At 40.9% G+C, this 20829-nt stretch overlaps 1 protein-coding gene across 2 annotated transcripts in view; it reads left to right on the top strand.

The window, feature by feature from the left end:
* ptenb (phosphatase and tensin homolog B) overlaps window positions 1-20829 on the top strand; it is a 133423-nt gene that overhangs the window by 95958 nt on the left and 16636 nt on the right. Inside the window, exons 4-5 of one of the 2 annotated variants that reach the window (XM_068002543.1) lie at window positions 10680-10723; window positions 11396-11634. In XM_068002543.1, the coding sequence (XP_067858644.1) occupies window positions 10680-10723; window positions 11396-11634 (283 nt within the window). Of the gene's footprint in view, window positions 1-10679; window positions 10724-11395; window positions 11635-16116; window positions 16198-20829 lie in introns of those variants that run through there. The other variant, XM_068002544.1, reaches the window with a different exon arrangement.

Raw genomic sequence — 20829 nt, 5'->3', positions numbered from 1 at the left:
CGCCTTAAAAGGAAAAGAGGTGGAGAGGTTTAGAAAGAAATTCCAGAGCTTAGGGCCTAAGCAGCTGAAGGCACATCTGCCAATAGTGGGGCGACAGAAATCGGGGATGTACAAAAGGCCAGACTTGGAGGAACGCAGAAATCTTGCAGGGCTGGAGGTGGTTATAGAGATAGGGAGGGGTGAGGCCATGGAGGAATTTGAACACCAGGGCAAGAATTTTAAATTCAAGGCATTGCTTGACTAGGAGCAGTGTAAGTCATCGAACACGGATAACGGATGGATGGAGTTGGTGCAAGTTAGGATACGGGCAGCAGAGTTTTGGATGAGCTAAAGTTTACAGAAGGGAAGCTGGCTATGAGAGCATTGAAATAGTTGAGTCTGGAGGTAACAAAAGCATGGATGAGGGTTTCAGCAGCAAAAACCACTAACCGAGACAATGGTTTAAGAGCTCCAAATCAGAGATCTGTTTGGTTAGTTATCTGGCGGGTGCTCAGCACCTTTCAGGAGCTTGGCTTTGTGGTGAATTACAATGTCATGCTTAAAGCCACAGCAGGTGATATCCTTTTTTAGGTGCTCTTTCAAGTCCTAGATTACTTTGCCACCTTTTGTGGATTAGTAAAATGACCTGTGGAAAATTCTATAATTTCAGCAATACCTCTAAATACCTGGTCATCTTTGTGGTAACCACATGTGGCTATTCATGAGATTGCTCTGGTTGAACACACTCCACCAGCAATACCCCCCTTCACAGGCTGTCTATCACTATATGCGATTGACCTACTTCAGCCAAGATGGAGTGGTCAAAGTACTTTAGGGATTCTGATTTCAGCCAACTCTTTTTCTCAACCCCCTTCTCAACTAATGCAAGTGACAGGTGCATGTGTCAGGTTGGAGTGCTTATCTTTAGGACCTTTGGGCTCAGTCGACAGCATCTGAGTCCACTTGGTACATCGATCAACTTGCGTTTTGAGCGTTATGGCTTGCTCTTGAATCCTTTCAATCTCTGGTACAAGGCAATTCAATAAGCTTTTGGACAGACGACACAACAGTAGTCCAGTATGTCAACAAGCAAGGCAGAATCCATTCTCTGTTCCTGTGTCACAATGTAACACTGCTTGACCCACCTAGTGTCTAAACAAATGGTGCTTTTGGCACAACACCTAGCCAGAGTTGATAAGTTGGTCATACCACCATTCACTCGAACGAGTTGAAAATCCATTCCAAGGTGGTCCAAATCATTTTCTGGATTTGGTATCACCTAAAGATGGATGTCTTTGCATCACTGGCCAAACATTAACTCCCACGTTTCTGCTGCATGAGCACAGCTAGGTCAGCTTGGAAACTGGATGATGTGTCCTTCAGGTGGATCCACAGTTTCTTTAAATATTCCCACCATTTCCTCTGATTTAAAGAATCTTCCAAAAATATTTGGCAGAAGGTAGGAATTTCATTCTGGTAACACTATTTTGGACTCAGAAATCATATTCTCTCAATCTTGATAAACAGTGCTCTTGTAACATCTGCACCCCATAATAGGAACCTCCTCTCTCTCCAGACAGAGCAGAATCTGTGCCTGTCTCCAACAGTTTTCCACTTGATACGGCTGCTAAAAGGAAATGCTTATTGAGTCAGTGCCTTTTCTCATCAGAAGCCGTCCACCTTTCTTGTGAGCCATCAATTACAAATGTTTTAGCTACTGGTGCTCCTCCAGCAACATTAGACCTCGATCATGTAGGGTGTCATCTGTCCTTGAGTATTTTTAGCCTCTTGTTGACAACCATCTGAAACGAAGTTCCATTTGGGTCCACATTATCGCCATCTCAGCCTTTTTAGATCATCGTTCGTCCGGTTCTTTGGGAGAATTGCTGTTAATTATTCTCTTGTGTAAGGTATTGAGCAGTTGTATCCAAGCCACCCTCCATTAGTTTCTACCTGGCATATAACTTGTCTTACTAAATGCTTCTTGCACAACTGATTCTTGTGATCTAAAATTTGTTGAATGAAAACGTGTTTGCTGGTAGGTTTGGATTCAGCATAGAGTGAGATTCATAAGAAATAGGAGCAGGAGTAGGCCATACAACCCCTGGAGCCTGCTCTGCCATTCAGTAAGATCATGGCTGATCATCTACCTCAATTCCACTTTCCCACCCAATCCTCATATCCCTTGATTCCCTTAAGTGTCCATCGATTTAAGCCTTGAATATACTCAACGACTGAGCATCCACAGCCCTCTGGGGTAAAGAATTCCGAAGATTCACAACCCTCTGAGTGAAGAAATTTTTCCTCATCTCTGTCCTTACCTTGAGACCATGACCTCTAGTTCTAGTCTCTCCAGCCAAGGGATACAGCCTCTCAGCATCTACCCTGTCAAGCCCTCTTAAGAATCTTATATGTTTCAATGAGATCACCTCTCATTCTTCTAAACTCCAGACAGTATAGGTCCATTCTACTCAATCTCTCATAGGGCAGCCCTGTCATCCCAGGAATCAATCTATTGAACCTTCCTTGCACCCCCTCTAAGTCAAGTATATCCTTCCTTGGGTAAGGAGACCAAAACTGTACACACTACTCCAAGTGTGGTCTCACCAGAGCCCTCTATAATTGCAGAAAGACCTCCTTACTCCTACACTCTAACTATGGCACATTCAGGAACAGATAGTCGATCATCCCTCTGTAGTCTGGCATTTAGATTGTGGGTTTGTAATCACATCTGAGGATCTTTACACCTCAAACAAGAAATTGTAAAGCCTGATTCTTATGCTTCTTTCTCATTAGTCTAATGTGGATATACAATTATATTGGTGCTCACCCATATTAGAACCAATCGCTTTATGGAATCAAATAAATTATTCACCTGTTATAGTTCCAGGACTCTGAGCAAACTAAATTACAGTATGCCTAGTGACTTATAGGGTGCACTTCATCATAGTATGTTACAGCACAGAAGGAAGCCATTCGGTCCATTGTTCCGGTGCCGGCTCTTTGAAAGAGCTGTCCAATTAGTCCCACTCCCCTGATCGTTCCTCATAGCCCTATAAATTTTTTCCCTACAAGTATTTATCCAATTCCCTTTTGAAAGTTGTTATTGAATCTGCTTCCACCACCCTTTCAGGCAGTGCATTCCAGATCATAATTCTCTGTGCAAAAAAAAATGTTTCCTCATGTCGCCCCTGGTTCTTTTGCCAATCACTTTAAACCTGTGCCCTCTGGTCACTGGCCCTTCTGCCACTGGAAACAGTTTCTCCTTATTTACTCTATCAAAAGTGTTCATGATTTTGAGCACCTCTATCAAATCTCATCTTAACCTTCTCTGCTCTAAGGAGAACAATCCCAGCTTTTCCAGTCTATCCATGTAACTGAAGTCCCTCATCCCAGGTCCCTCATTCTAATAAATCTCTTCTGCACCCTCTCTAAGGCCTCAACATCCTTCCGAATGTGTGGTGCCCAGAATTGAACATAATACTGCAGCTGAGGCCTAACCAGTGTTTTATAAAGGTTTAGCATAACTTGCTTGCTTTTATACTCTATGCCTCTATTAATAAAGCCCAAGATCCCATATGCTTTTTTATCAGCCTTGTCCTGCCACCTTCAAAGATTTGTATATATTCACCCCCCAGGTTTCTATTCCTTTACCCCCTTTAAAATTGTGTCATTTAGTTTATACAACCTCTCTTCATTCTTCCTACCAAAATGTATCACTTCACACTTCTTTGTGTTAAATGTCATCTGCCATGTGTCTGCCCATTTCACCAGTCTGTCTATGACCTCCTGAAGTCTGTCACTATCCTCCACGTCGTTTACTACATTCCTGAGGTTCGTGCCATCTGCAAACTTTGAAATTGTACCTTGTATACCCAAGGCCAGGTCATTAATATATATCAAAAAGAGCAGTGGTCCTAATATCGACCCCTGTGGAACATCACTGTATACTTCCCTCCAGTCTGGAAAAACAACCATTCATCACGACTCTCTGCTTTCTGTCCCCTAGCCAATTTTGTATCCACGCTGTCCCTTTAATCCCATGGGCTTTAATTTTGCTAACAAGTCTATTATGTGGCACTTTATCAAATGCCTTTTGAAAATCCATATACCCAACATCAACCGCACTACTCTCATCAACCCCCTCCGTTACTTTTTGTTACCACCACCATGACCACTGCACACTCATTCCACCCATAGTACAGTTGTGTTAGGCATCCATCAGGCAAGTATCCATGGGTAGTATTTGTCTTACAGCTACCTGAAGTAGCTTGCATACCTTCACTAAACTTCTTAAATTTAGCTCATTTGGACATTCTGCGCTTGAACCACCATTTTAATGTAAACATCCCCCTTTCGACCTTGCATACTTGGTCTGTCTGTAGCAATGTGGGGTGGTGGGGGAGATGTGAACCATGGAAGACAACTAAATTACCTGCCCGGGTGAAGTCTCTTTCTTCCAGGGCCCATCTGTGCCCTCAGAATTTGCAGGAGGTCTGAAATGCTCTGGCCCAGGTCAGAAGGCCCACAGCAATGGGAAGGGCGAACAAGGCAAGGGAGTACACAATAAATGGGAGGATACTGAGAGGCGTAGAGGAACAAAGGGACCTTGGAGTGCATGTCCACAGATCCCTGAAGGTAGCAGGACAAGTAGATAAGGTGGTTAAGAAGGCATACGGGATACTTTCCTTTATTAGCTGAGACATAGAATATGAGAGCAGGGAGGTTATGCTAGAACTGTGTAAAACATTGGTTAGGCCACAGCTTGAGTACTGTGTATAGTTCTGGTCACCACATTACAGGGAAGATGTGATTGCGCTAGCGAGGGTACAGAAGAGATTTACGAGGATGTTGCCAGGGCTGGAGAATTTTAGCTATGAGAAAAGATTGGATAGGTTGGGGTGGTTTTCTTTGGAACAAAGGAGGCTGAGGGGAGATTTAATTGAAGTATATAAAATTATGATGGGACTAGATAGATTGGATAGGGAGGACCTATTTCCCTTAGCAGAGGGGTCGGTGACCAGGGCACATAGATTTAAAGTAATTGGTAGAAGGATTAGAGTAGAGCTGAGGAGAAATTTTTTCACCCAGAGGGTGGTGGGGTTCTGGAACTCACTGCCTGAGAGGGTGGTAGAGGCAGAAACCCTCAACTCATTTAAAAAGTACTTGGATGTGCACTTGAAGTGCCGTAACCTACAGGGCTACGGACCAAGTGCTGGAAAGTGGCATTAAGCTGGATAGCTCTTTTTTGGCCAGCACAGACACGATGGGCCGAATATTCTCCTGTGTTGTAACTTTCTATGATTCTATGAAAATGAACTGGAGCTTAGTGGGCAGAGTCTGAAGAGATTCATTTGGCAGGATATTTGAGGGGTTCACATGGGTTGCCTTTTGTGTCATGATATTCAGGGTGGTAAAGGTGCCCTTTAAGTGTTAAAAATTTTCCTAGGAGCATGACCTAGTAATGGCTCACTGCAAAAGAAGGATGACTACGAGGTAAGTCATCTGACTTTTTCAAGGCAAAATACACAGTGGTGAGATTGAATTGAGTGGACTGTTGCCCATTTTATTGTGTGTGACATCCATACATCTACCAAACCAAGGCTGGTAAAGTAGAGGTATGCCAATTTTATCAAGTATTGTGCTCAAGCAAAGATTTTACAGAAAGACCCAGGGGAACCTGAGCAGTCTTAAGTCTTGCCCACATGATGGGATGAGATCCAGCTGTCTTTGGAAATCGACCAGACATGGAATATTAACAATGGATGTTGGCAGACAGTGCTCCTGCTCCATGCTATATGCAATCCTCCCTTCCAGTCAAATGATTGAATGCATTTGAACAGCTAGGCTGTCTAGATTGACTTTGTCGCATTTACTGCTCCATAAGAATCTGAAAATCATATGATTCAGTTATTTAAATGTAGTCCCAGTATCCATACCTGGAGCATTTGGAAACAATATAAAGCAGTCTCAAATGCATTCACAATACTGATTGACTAAGTAAGGCAATGTAGGCCATCCACCAAATTAACCTCAATTGTGAAAATTAGATTTATAAAGAAAACATGGATTCTTTGGAACTTGAGCCCCTGAGTAGCCAAATTCCTTAACCGTCAGGATTGCAGTTTTGTTGTGTTTAGGGTCAGATGACTGTTGCTGTGCATTTTCATGAGCCGGTAGCATTACTGTACTTCCTAGTTAGAAAATTCTACTGGACCAGATGCAACTGCATTATTACTGAATGACAAACTGAGCAGGTAACACCAGCTGGGTTGAAGATGGATTGCTGTAACAGTTTACAAAATAGTGAATAGATTTTGTTGTGAGGGAAAGTTGATTTAAAAATAAAACCCACAACTTCTTGTAAACAGATATTTTTCTTTTTTTTTCTTCTTCTTTTCTTTCCCATCTCCCACTTTCTAACAAGCCCAACAAAGATCCGAAAGGCATGTGGTCAAGGCCCAGGTTTGAATCATCAAGTAACTCCCACTTTTTAAAGAGCTTGTGTGTGGTCCCAGTGGCCTTTCTATTTGAGAGTGAAATTAAAATCATAGGCTAGACATTTCATATTGAAATCTGGATCTTGCAAAAGATGGTAGGTGGTACACATTGCAGTACAATGGGTGTGTTACTCACTTCTGCAAGGAAAATAGAATGGTTTGGTACAAGCTACTTTCAATTCAAACCATTCCCATGCAGGCATTTTGCCTTGGTGGAGGAGGATCTGCACTGAAACATTCACAAATGGTGCAGAAGGAAACAAAGTTTACATAGCAGCCAGCTCTTGGTAAGCACAGCACCAAACCCATCACCGCCACCAATTTAATATTATTAAACAAAATGTTCCCAGCCAGTTCACTTACCTAGGTAGAGTGTTCTCAACTGAGACGCTAATAGATGAAGTGCACACTAGTATCAATAAAGCTAGCTCTGCATCCGGAAGACTGAAAAGTCATGCCTGGAACCACGATGTGATCAAGCTCAGAACAAAACTAAGTGTGCACGGTTGTTGACGCCATCATTAGCCTCCTACACTCATCACTTTTGGTGACTTGATGAGACACATCAAGTAGCAGGAAAAGAATTAACAAATCCTCGAGTGTATCAAAATAATTGACTTGCGGCTATCCTACTGCGCTGGTCAGACCATGTTGTCCTTATGGAAGACTCCAGAATACGAAAAAGGATTCTGTACAATGAGCTGGAACAAAGCAAGTGAAATCAGAATGAGAAGTAAAAGACATAGGACAAGCTGAAGCACAGCCTTAGCTATGCAATATCAGTATTGACAGTTGGTCACACAAGCAGCAATACATGGTTGTGTCAGCCGATACAAGTGCTAGCACTGAGGGAGAATCAACAATAGTGGAAATGTGAATAGATAGGTGGAGTGTTTAGGTCTATGAAATGTGCAGGAAAGCTTGCTTTGCTTGTGTTGGCTGTAACTGTCACTGGGACAGTCATCAGTTAATGCTTTCTCTAACAAAAATCATCCCCATAGAGAACAGTCACCAACATGAAATTCAGATTTTGGAGTGTATCTGTAACTAAACTCGTCGAAGTGCTATCAAGCGGCACTTATTCACCAATAACCTGCTCACCAATGCTCAGCTTGGGTTCCGCCAGGACCACTCGGCTCCAGACCTCATTACAGCCTTGGTCCAAACGTGGACAAAATAACTGAATTCCATAGGTGAGGTGAGAGTGACTGCCCTTGACATCAAGGCAGCATTTGACCGAGTGTGGCACCAAGGATCCCTAGTAAAATTGAAGTCAATGGGAATCGGGGGGAAAACTCTCCAGTGGTTGGAGTCATACCTAGCACAAAGGAAGATGGTAGTGGTTGATGGAGGCCAGTCATCTCCGCCCCAGGACATTGCTGCAGGAGTTCCTCAGGGCAGTGTCTTCAGCTGCTTCATCAATGACCTTCCCTCCATCATAAGGTCAGAAATGGGGATGTTCACTGATGATTGCACAGCGTTCAGTTCCATTCGCAACCCCTCAGATAATGAAGCAGTCCGTGCCCGCATGCAGCAAGACCTGGACAACATCCAGGCTTGGGCTGATAAGTGACAAGTAACATTCGCACCAGACAAGTGCCAGGCAATGACCATCTCCAACAAGAGAGTGTCTAACCACACCTCCCCTTAACATTCAACGGCATTACCATCGCCGAATCCCCCACCATCAACATCCTGGGGGTCACCATTGACCAGAAATTTAACTGGACCAGCCACATAAATACTGTGGCTGGAAGAGCAGGTCAGAGGCTGGGTATTCTGCGGTGAGTGACTCACCTCCTGACTCCCCAAAGCCTTTCCACCATCTACAAGGCACGAGTCAGGAATGTGATGGAACACTTTCCACTTGCCTGGATGAGTGCAGCTCCAACAACACTCAAGAAGCTCGACACCATCCAGGACAAAGCAGCCCGCTTGATTGGCACCCCATCCACCACCCTAAACATTCACTCCCTTCACCACCGGCGCAGTGTGTACCATCCACAGGATGCACTGCAGCAACTCGCCAAGGCTTCTTCGACAGCACCTCCCAAACCCACGACCTCTACCACCTAAAAGGACAAGGGCAGCAGACACATGGGAACAACACCACCTGCACCTTCCCCTCCAAGTCATACACCATCCCGACTTGGAAATATATCGCCGTTCCTTCATCGTCGCTCGGTCAAAATCCTGGAACTCCCTTCCTAACAGCACTGTGGGAGAACCTTCACCACACGGACTGCAGCAGTTCAAGAAGGCGGCTCATCACCACCTTCTCGAGGGCAATTAGGGATGGGTAATAAATGTTGGTTTTGCCAGCAGCGCCCACATCCCGTGAACGAATTTAAAAAAAATTTTTTTTAAATTACTTGAACTTTATTTTTCAAATTAGGAGGTCTTGAGAATTTTGATCTCAATTAAACTTTGTCTAGAAGTTTGGATGCTTTCTGAACTCTGTGCAGTACTGGAATTTATTTCAACTAAAGAACATTTAAAAATAACTATAGTTTTTTTTGGCTGTAGTGCCAAATAATATATCATTCTCCCTCCCTACCCCCCCCCCCCCCACCCTCCACCAAGGCACTGGTCCTCTAGTTGTATATTTGACTGCATGTTGTAATACTTGTATAAGATTAGGTACTATATTAGCTCTTAGTTGCATATTAATGCATTATTAGTGTGCGCATGTTGCTCTTTACTAGTATCTATATTACTTTAGTAAGCTTGTTAAAAACTGTTGCAGCTTTTGTGGCTCTTAAGGAAGTTGATCCGTCTATGGTAAGGCAAGGATTGGAATTCCAATCCTTGCCTTACCATAGACGGATCAACTTCTTTTAGTGCCATGGATGAAGTGTCTGGTGTGACACTGAACTATTCTTGCTTACAGTATAACCAGCATCCAGATAGTAACATCGGTAGACTTTTGTGAATATAGTGTCTAATTGGCCTTTCAGCAGTGGAATTATATATGACGCTGGAGGACCTAAATAGAGGAGGGAAGAAATATAAACCAGTCAGCACTATTGACATTGCACTTTATAAGTGGGGTTAAAAAGAAGCATTTTATACATTTGAGAGGCTGACGTAAACTGTATAAAATTTTGTCAAATGCTTTTAAATTCTTCCTGGTTGTTATGTGATATGGTTTGTCGTGTTGCACTGTTGAGTATTGTGGCTCGATAGGAGAAGAGTGAAAACTACAATTTCATCTATCTTTCAAGCACAATTCATCCACAAGAGCTGGACATCTCCAGCACCCAAAACTCTCGTGAAATTCCCAACTCTGGAGTTTGAAGCAATATGTAGGCCCTAAAGACAGGGACAGACCTGAGGGTAAAATTTCTTGAAGGAACTTAAAACATTAAATTATTCACTTCATGTGTAAGTTTGAAGGGTTTTTTTCTCCCTGGGTTAAGTTTTGTGTGCTATGTTAGAAAACTTATTTTTAATAATGTGTTAGGCTACTGGCTACAGAAGATGACGGTTGAAAGCATATTCAAAAATACATTGAGCAACTTCATGGTTCCCTTTTTTGCTTTGATCGCTTATTGGTAGCCTTTGCTGATTCTTCATTGCTAGTATTCCTACCTGTTTTCTTAATAATGGGTTTCTTGCAGCTTCCATACCTGGTTGGTAATATTTTAGGGAGTGCATCATAATTGTGATTTGTTGTTTTTCTATGGAAAATATTTGAGCTAATCAAGTTAATGTAGTGGAGAGTGTGAAGTGCGCTGAATGCAAGCTAAATGTTAGACCTTTAGGCTGATTAACTCAATTTGTATATATTATATGATAGATAAAGACCTTTGGGATGGAACATTATTATTGAGCTAATGTTTTATTTCCCATATCTAATGCTGGATTCAGGTAATCTTGACTCCTTGTTTAATAAATCTAAGCTTATTACGTAATTATATTAGTATTTATCTTGGATAAGCAGTTATTGAAGACTACAGAGTTAGACTGGATGTTAATACAAAGGCCTTAAAGATCTCTAGGAAGATCAGTTTTCAGACTAAGTTAAATGATGTATTCAGAGTTTTTCTGCAATAAAAAGTCTGTTAGATACTTTCTTATCTGTTTGATTTGATGTGTATTCATTCTGTCCATGCAAACTGCATGTTTAGCAGCCTAAAATCACGTTTGTTATATCCTAGTTTGGACATTAGGACTAACTTTTTGAACTTTTCCTTGCAGATGTGCAGAAAGACATTATGATGCTACTAAATTTAATTGCAGAGGTGGGTTAACTATTGTGGTAACTTAAGTTATAAAGGCGGAAGCCTATTTGCACTTGCCAAATTAGAAATGTGTAAATATATAAATAAAATTGAAGCTTGCTGAATTGTAGACATTTGGCAGAAGTAGTTGGTGATAGAGTTCTTAATGCCCTGTAGAGGTTGATTCTATTGTAACAAGCAATGTAGCAGGAATTGTAATGTTCTGTTTACATTATGACACAATAGTATGGTGCAAAAGAAATTGGCAATAGTGGACAGCCTAGTACAGAATGTCCGAAGTGTAAACTGCAAAATTGCCTTGTGCCTTATTTCAAATGAGTGCATTACTTTCACCATTATATGCTGAAGGCATGTGGCATTAGTTAATTTTGTTGGCAGAGCACCTAAAAGAACAGATGTACTTTTAGTACAGTATTTCAATGGCTTTAGTTATTTTGTTTTACTTTGACAGTTAGTATTTTCATGTATCACATTTTATATTCTGCTAAAGAAAAATTGTCCAAATAACTTTAGGTGTGGTTTATTGTAGTTAAATCGGCATTCTGACATTTGTTTTTGTGACTACAATGCATAATAAATATATATATATATATATATATATATATAAAATCATTGTGTTTATAAAATGGTAATTTGCTTGCTTTTCTGTTGATTTTACTCTCGTCCTCTTAGTCGCACAATATCCTTTTGAAGACCACAATCCACCACAGCTAGAACTCATTAAACCATTTTGTGAAGATCTAGACCTCTGGCTGAGTGAACATGATAACAATGTTGCAGCAATTCATTGCAAAGCTGGAAAGGGACGGACAGGAGTAATGATCTGTGCTTATTTGCTTCATCGTGGCAAATTTCTAAAAGCACAAGAAGCCCTAGAATTCTATGGCCAAGCAAGGACTATAGATAAGAAGGTCAGTGGAAATAGGTTTTATTGCTAAGTGATAACTTCTGAAACAAATGTGCAAGTGTAGCATTTTGTTTGAACATCGAATAAATAAATGGTATATTGCTGATGCTCATATGTATGTTTAAGCAAAAAAAACCCACAATTTTTGGAGCTGGAATTTTGGAAAGGAGTCTGAATAATATGTTTTATTGAATTAACTCAAAATTGGTGTTTTATTCTTGTTTATTTTAATGTACATTTCAAAACAACTACGAATCAAACTTTCCTCGATGTTACTATTTTCTAACTTCTAAATTATGGTAAAAGAAAATGGTTCAAATGTTTAGACTAATAAATTTTAAATGAATAACCTCAATATAAGTTTTTATTCTTATCTTTTGCTTAGAACATGATAAATCAGTGTATTCCACGTGAACATTTGGTTGCATTCTTGTACTACACTGCCAAAAGAGAATTGGAAATGTAGTTTTGTCACAGAAATCTGGCACGTTCCATTCAGTAACGAAACACAGAAGTGAATTGTAATATGTAAATAATTTGGGTTCCTATAGCTGAAGAAAAGTAGTTATAAACGGTTAGGTAGTCCTAAATTGAATTATTTAGCATACTTATCAACAAACGATCTGCAGTTCTAATCAGTGGATCAACAATTTCTAAATACTGCTTGCTTCACGCTGTCCAGTTACGGAGCCACCCGTTTTAATAATATCTATTTTGACTTCTAAAATTGAAATCTCTTAATTAGCGCTAGAGTTGTATTTTAATTTGTATCTTATCTTTGCAAGTTAAGTACATCTGTGTCATAGAAGGTAGTATTCAAAGGAATGTTCCAGTCACTGAGGAGTTTAAACTACATTTATTTTCCATTTCTCTTTTCCTCCCACTATACCCCCACTTCCCTATACTTGTACCCTTCAATTTAAAATTAGGTGCAAAATCAAAGGAGCTACTCCCCTCCAATAATTTTTCCTTTCCTTTATCATTTTTTCTTCAGCTTTCCTCTCATTTACTTGCATCCTTTTTTCCCTTTTTTTTCTGTGTCTCCTTTTGCTTTTTTGCTCTTGTTTATTTTTATTTTTAGCTTATCCCTCTTTTTGCTTGTTCTTGCTTTTCCCTTATCTGTCTCACTCCTGTATAAATGGCACCCTTTTAAATTATGTTCTTCATTCATTTTACCTCCACCTACAGATAACAAGTTGCAATCATTCTGTCATGGACAACAACAATTGAGGACACTGTCCCTTTATGAAAATCACCTCTTTTTGCAATTGGGTGATTTCCCCCCCCCACTGTCTACTGTATATAAGGCCCTTACTTGACAGAATATCGCTCTGATTCCTACACCACACTGCAGAAAGCTTCAGTTCATGGTTCTGTTACAAACACTAGATTATCTTCCTATAGTATTGACCACTCACCAAAGCTTTGTGTTTCTCAAGATTATTGTTTGTTGCAAAGTTTCTTGCGTTATTTTACTGACAACACCTTGATTATGAAGCAACCTCAATTTGTCTGCCTCAAGTCGACCCTGCCTTGGCCACCAGCCAAAGCCAGCTCCTGGTTATTAAATCAGGGTTGTATATCAGTCGCCCTTCTCGGTGATCAATTTGCGCACTGCCAGTTTACGTTGTTTTCTTTGTTGCTCAACTTTTCAAAGTGTGTCTCCTTCATTTGCTGGAAGGCAGTTCTGATTACGAGGACATTGAAGCTTGATTCTCTCAGGCACAGAAAGACCTCGCGGTCCAGTCAACACATGCATTTCTCCAATCCCAGGTCAGATAAGGAATGAACTGTTACGGAATATTGTCAAATGCCTATGTGAAGATGCACTGATTAATGCACTTTCTTCATCCATTAATATGGCTGGGGAGACGGTATTGGATTTTCCCAGGTCCAACACACTGTCTCTACCATCAATCAGGAGCTAGCCAAATGTTTCACCTTCAATGAGAACTTTACTCAATTGACTAGTGTGTCCTTGTCTCCAACTGGTGCTCAGGAAATGTTATTCTCTCCATTGGTGTCATCATGTTTATCCCAGTATAAAGTTGCCTTTAAGATGGCAGCTACTACAACAGCAGCATTAATCATCGGGCAGGTGGTCTTGCAAGGTTCAGGCACCAAGGAAGCCCCATGGTGTCAGCTGTAGCTCAGTTGGTAGCACTTTTGTCTCTGTCAGAAGGTTGTGGGTTCAAGCCCCACTCCAGAGAGTTGAGATCAAAATCTAAGCTGACACCCTGGGGGAGTGCTGTACTGTCTGAGGTGCCATCCTTCAGATAAGATGTTAATCCAAGGCCCCGCCTCTCTACTCAAGTGGACGTAAAAGATCACACGGCACTATTTCAAAGTCGAGCAGGGGAGTTCTCCCCGGTGTTCTGGCCATTATTTATCCCTCAACCAACATCACTAAAAACAGATTATCTGGTCCTTTCTTCTGTAGTGCTGAGCCATGTGAGGGATCTTTTGTTTTCAATTGAATTGTCCAAGGCATATGTTAATTCTGTAGAACTGCAGGTGCACTTTCAGTCCTGAAAAGGAAGGGGGGAGGAAGAGGAGGATGGCAGCAGTGGTATGGGGGAAGAGTTTCCATTCAAGGTACCGTCTTGGACATCAGCGTCTGGGTTTGTTAGTGATTGAGCTTATATAGATACAGTATAGGGACTACTTCTAAATTGTGAGTCTAAGCACAAACATATATAGAATAAGAAAGTTTACTGAGTTCATAACTCAGCTCGCTGTTAGTTATATATTTACAAGCATTGTTACCATTTCCTATGTGGACTGCTGAATAGGTAGTTTAGCAACATTTATTAGTAATGGCCTTTGTTGTATCCAGATATGATGAGCTCTGTTGTGCCTAACCCTCACCCGTCCCTGGGATCTCTGGGAGGTTTCTGTTTGCATAGCTACTCAGACTTTTGCCAATCTTGAGCCCAGATTCCCATAGCAGAGGTTCAAGATCAGTCATAGAACTGGTACAACCAGGAAACTGGTTCTGTACATATGATATGAGAAATTCATTAGGGAATTATAAGGTTCAGTGTCAGTAGCTACATCAAGTCATAGTATTAACTAGAAGGAGGAGTTCATATTCAATCAGGAAAAAAATCCCAATTCTATCCTACAAGACCTCTCCTTCATAAGAGCTTGATTGCATACACAATGTGTCCTCTCACTTCCACCAAACAGGTCAGCAGCATTCAATCAAAATGCCTTGTGATTCAGGTGATGTTCAGGGTATAGGTGCAGCACCATGTGTGTATCTCTTGACGAGATTCCACTTTCTTCATGCAACCCCAGTACTGAATCTAGCACGTTAGTCTACTGTGGTTTCTCCACTGTCCTGAGTAGTTCTTATACATCGTCCTCTCTGTAGTTGTGGTCACAAAGCACCAACATTTTCACTGGACTACAGCTGTAGTCTTAACCACCATCATTCAGCTGACTCAACTAGCCCATCAGAATCCTGTACAGGATTTCTACAAACTTGGAGAATCAGATCCACCAGCGCAGTCTCCTACCCCAAGTTTCCAACATGACTCTTGAGTGGGCCATCTTAGAGGAACAAGGGTTTTAGCACTAAGCATTTATGACATTGTTGGCTTTGAGGAAAGCCTCTTCTTTGAAGGCATGCAATGCCAAATTGAAAGCATTTTGTCCACAGATGCTACAATTGCAGCTTCATCCTTTTAGGAGTGTGATTTGACACCAGATTTTTTTAAAATCACATTTAAATCTGAGTGAATTTCAGATGAGTCCACATTCTGCTGCTTAAGTCACTTCTACCAAAAACAGTTACTAGCCCTTGTTTTAATACAGAGAGTTAGTGGAGTGCATGCGTTAACAGTAGATCACTTCATTTTATTTACCATGTGAATGAGGCAATCTTTGAACATCTGTTCTTTTCAGACAAAAATTGAGTTTTATTTTGCCTCACCAAAGTTTTATCTACCACTTCACATGTCTTTTGATATCCACAGAATAAAAATCCACATTTTGATTTAGGAGCAATTTTTTTTTGTAAGCTCATTAACAAAGCATGTTGGGTAGTGGCACTTATCGCTTTGCAGCAACATCTTGGGCCTACATATGGAGCATTCTTTCCAAGACTGTCTGCAACGCAGCAACCTTGAACAATATGCATGCTTACAGTAAGCATTGCTGCCTCGACAGCATCCCAGGGCAGGGAAGATTTTGGAGTTATGCTCCATGCTGCCTTGATGTTTCCTGTGAGTACCACTGCCAGTTTTTGTATTGTTTGATATGCTCCTATTTTTATGTGGTGGTTGAACATATGAGGAAAATCAAATTTCCTTCTGTAGGTATAATGTTGCTCATTTGACTTTCATATATAAAGCTCCCTCCCAGCCAATCCTTCATTGCTCTTTCTCGTCTGATGTGGCTTGGTGTTGATCTACTGTTCACTGTTGGATGATTCAGTGCTTTTGCTCTTGTTTGGAATTTCAGTGCAGCTTCCTCTGGTCAAAGAACTAAGGGCAAGGTCCAGAGCAAGGAAGGCTACTTGACTACGCAGGGCATGAATTTCTGAAAGGGACAGCATCCTAAGGTTAGCATCCCTGTCCCCTGTGGGATGTTAGCAATGTTCAATTTTTACATGGAGGCTGAAATCTTTGAGGATGAACAAGACCATAGTTATTTTAAATGACCCCTACTAACTTCTAAAATCCTTCTCCACATACACAAGCACACTTTTGTATAATACTACTTGGGTGTACAATGACATAACAGTGTAATTTGTTGGGACTTGAAACATCAAGGTACCCAACCATGTTTTAAATATAGGAGATTTTACATTTGATTTGTAACCAAATCCCTTCACAGCCTACAGCAGTCGGAAGAGGTGTATATGTGTGTGATATAACTTGAGTTCTTAACCCATGGAGGCTGTTATCAATTCTGGCCACAATTTAGAGTAACATAGCTTAGTTATTTAAAATTTGGTCTGTCGTTCTTCCGATGTTCAGTTGGTAAAGGTAACGTGAATTGATCCACTAAAATTGCTAGTGGGTTCAATTCACGTTCGTCTGTGCCAAATTAGCTGAACTTGGGGACATGCCAGATAACCTATGATTCCTTGAGCAAGGGGTTGGGAAAATCAACCAAAGTTTCTGCTTCAGATCACTGTTCAGTGATTCTTGCTGGAAAGTGTACTTGTGGATGCCAAGTAAGGAGAGGTCAGGATCTGCCTCAACTGTGATGCCTCCACAGTTGAGTAGTGTGTCAGCTATGGTCTGTGGTCACATGTGAAGTATGGCCACTTGGGCAAAATAATGGAGGCAGTTGCTGCATGTGCAGTCTCATCCCAGCAGGAATTGATGCTTTTAGGAGAGGATCATGGGGGGAAGAAAATTGGCACAAAAAATGGGTCTGTTGATGGTTAGACATTACTCTATTCACTATATCCCCATTGTTCCTTTGATAGTTTCTGAAAATCCTAAGAAGGGAACAAAATGATCAATAGCAGTAACTTTTATTTTGGTGTCTCATTTGGAAAGTTAGAACCTTGGGGCTGAGGCTACTGAAGTCTGCTATAAAATATTGTAGTTGGTATTTAGTGTAGTAGAATACTAAATTATGTAGCCAAAACAGTAGAATTGAATTTTGAGGAAGTCATGCTTAAACTATTTAGTGTCCTGGTCAGACCACAACTTGAGTCAATACTGTCACTTCTGGTCACTACGGCATAGGGGAGACATTCAAGCCTTGGAAAGGTTTCAGAAAAGAACCACAAGGCTGATACCTAACGTCAGGACTATGTTATGAGAAAAAACTGGAGAAACTTGAAAGGAGATGACTGAAAGGGGACTTCATAGAGGTATATAAATAGTAAATGTTATAGAAAAGTTAAATCCAGAACCCTACTTTAAAGTAACACAACTACTTGCATTTATATAGCACATTTCATGTAGAAAAAAGTCCCAAGGCACTTCTCAGAGGCATAAGGACAAAATGGACACCGAACCAAAGAAGGAAACATTAGGAAGGATAACGATTAGCTAAGTCAAAGATAAAAACAGAAAATGCTGGAAATACTCAGCAAGTCAAGCAGCATCTGTGGAGAAAGAAACAGAGTTAACGGTTCAGGTCGATGACTAGTTCTGACGAAGGGTCAGCGACCTGAAACGTTAATTCTGTTTCTTTCTGCCTGACTTGCTGAGTATTTCCAGCACTTTCTGTTTTTATTTCAGATTTCTAGCATCTGCAGTATTTTGCTTTTGAACTAAGTCAAAGAGATGGGTTTAAGGAGGCTCTTAAAGGAGGAGAGAGAGGTGGATGGGTTTAGGGAGGAAATTCCAGAGTGTGAGTCCTAGGTGATTGAAGGCATGGCTGCCAGTGGTGAGGTGAAAGGAGGTAGGGGTGCACAGTAGGCTAGTCAGGAACAGAGAGTTTGGGGGTGATTGTAGAGCTGGAGCAGGTTAGAGATGGGGAGGGTGAGGCCATGAAAGGATTTAAACACAAGGATGTGAATTTTAAATTTGAGGTATTGGAGAATTGGGAGCCAATGCAGGTCAGCAAGAATATGGGTAATTGGGAATTGGTGTGGGATAGGATATGGGCAGCAGAATTTTGGATGGGCTGAGTTTACAGAAGGTGAAGGATGGAAGACCGAACAGGAGAGTATTGGAATAGTCAAGTCTAGAGGTGACATAGGCACAGCCCAAAGGTTTCAGCAGCAGATGGGCTGAGGTCGGGGCGGAGGCAGGCGATGTTAGAGGTGGAAGTATGTGGTTTTTGATAGAGAGGAACAAGGGATACAGATTTAGAATTGGTGTCAGGAATTTCTTCACACAGAATGATCAACACATGGAATGATCTTCTGGGTAGGGTAGTGGAGACAGAAACCTTGGAATCATTTAAGAAATAACTGAGTGTTGTGATGGGACTGTTTTTTTGGATGATTAAGCTAAGACAGGCTGAGTGACCTTCCTCAACTATATCTATCTTGTCACATTGTAAAATTTCCTCGTGTTGCTTGTGTTCCCAGCTCATGTAAGTAGTTTGTAGCAGGGAGCTCGAGGACCTAAACATATTTCCCATAATCACAATTTCTGCATGATTTATACCATTTAATTTTAGAAACTTGTTGGCAAGTTTCATTATTTTCATTCCCATTCAGTCATATCTGTCCTCCTTCATTAGTCAGCCTGTTACCTTAAGAAGGGTTCCCTGTAACTAATTACATTGCTTTATTAAGGCTTGATTATGTGTACTGTCACAGACAGTTATACTGTAAACTCCATGCTGTAACAATGAGTGGGGCATCAGGGGCTTACCAAAAAGAAAAACTCAATTTGGGAAAGTTTGAACTGAATATAGTTGACGGGTTGAATCATTAAGTATAGTGGTTGAGGACACTAAGGATAAGTTCACTTGATTCTGTTTTTCTGGCAGCAGTTCTCTTTTGACGGAAGCAGCAAGAGAATATGGTTTGCACACAGATATTGAGTGACAGCAGAAGTAAGAACTACTTCAGTGTAATAGAGGTGAGGTGAGAAAGAGGATCAAGGTGTATGCCATAAGACAGCTTTTCAAAGGTTTAAGATGCTGTGCTGAAATTTTTAACTTTTTTTAAAAAAGTAATCCAAGGATGGAGTAAATGAAAGATCGATCCATATAGTAAAAATACAGCGCTGACAGGTGTTAAAAAAGGAACTCATTAGGTCCATTTCAAAAAAGAAAATGATAGAAAGTGAGCTTTGCAAACGAATCAATATATCACCCTTATCACTAGCACCACTCTTGTTGCAGAGCACCATATAAAATATCTACATTATACTACACTTAAGTTTCGCTCAACTTGCACTCCAATTTCTTGGTATTGTCAAGAATGTCATGCAAGGTCCTGATGGAAACACTTGAAGCTTGAAACTGTTCGAAGTCTTCGTTGCAGTGAGTTCAGCTGATGGCCTGGTGGATAAACAGACCATGCGATGTGGTTCTAAGCCATTTAGACCAGACTGGCCCAAGTTCCTTTCCTGATCCGTGTTGAGTTAGCTGATTGCAGTTGGGGCAAGAGCTGGTGCACTACAATTGCCTTCAGTGCCTCTGCATTTAGAAGTTTGAGGGGAAGGAATTCAGCCAGGTTCTCGTTCCTGAGCGCTATCCAGTGACTCCTATTGGAAAGTTACTGTATGGGTGAAGACTGAATCAGGGGACCACTTCAGTGAAGTTCCAGAGGGTTGGTGGTGCCTGTGGAACATTGAATAGAGATGGGGAGAAAATCCAGGGAGAAACAATATCTATTCTACAAGCAATATTTATATAGTGGATTCATATACTCTGATTAAGCCCTGTTATCTTGCGTGAGAATGATGAGTGTGTGTGTGTGTGTGTGTGTGTGTGTGTGTGTGTGTGAGAGAGAGAGAGAGACATCGCAACTGAAACTGCTACTCTCCCACTGCCATGGATTTGCTGTATTTATGTGCCTCCTGGCAATGGTGCTGCACTTATGCCCTAATTGCAGGACTGCAGCTGAACAGTCTGATACAGCACCAAGTTTAAAAAGGTGCAGTAACATAAGTTTAACTATCATGTCGTAGAGCTAAGTATTTGTGCGAGTTCCTGGTCTTATCGACTATTGGGTCACAGAGAACCTGATGAAATTAATTCCTGTTTAGATTTTCATGATAGCCACTGACATGTGAATAGAGGCAGCTCACATGGGATACAGGAGTTTAAAAGTGCCACCATTATATCCTTTGTAATTCCCAAACTTGCAAGTTTATTTGAAAATAAATCTCCACATACCCTATTTGGTATAGGGGAATAACCTGGTTATTTCTCCCATTCACCATCTACATGTTGCTTATCCATGTAGATCACAGGTAACATGTTTCTCCATAGGCATTTCAGGAACTCTCTTATTCCCAGTATATTAAAATCAACACTGGATTTTTGCTAATTAAGGTTGTTTAGATGAATGGGTAATTTAACATTCACCTAGAAATGAAAACCTTTCAAAAATTAAGTTGATATGACTCAGCAAGGTAGGGCAAAAATCCACTGAGGCTCTGGTTGCTGGAAATATGTGTGTGTGGATCCATGGTAAGGAGAGGACTCAGCTTAACTGTGTTGGTCACAATGGTGAATAGCTGTTCATGCTTATTGTTCCAGTGTCATTCTGTTAATTTAAAAAGGTGAACACAATTTGATTGTATTGAAAGAAATTTATGAGTAG

The sequence above is a fragment of the Heptranchias perlo genome, chromosome 21 (genome assembly GCF_035084215.1).
Source record: "Heptranchias perlo isolate sHepPer1 chromosome 21, sHepPer1.hap1, whole genome shotgun sequence".
In the NCBI taxonomy this organism is placed as follows: Eukaryota; Metazoa; Chordata; class Chondrichthyes; order Hexanchiformes; family Hexanchidae; genus Heptranchias; species Heptranchias perlo.
This window is presented reverse-complemented; position numbering and strand designations above follow the sequence as displayed.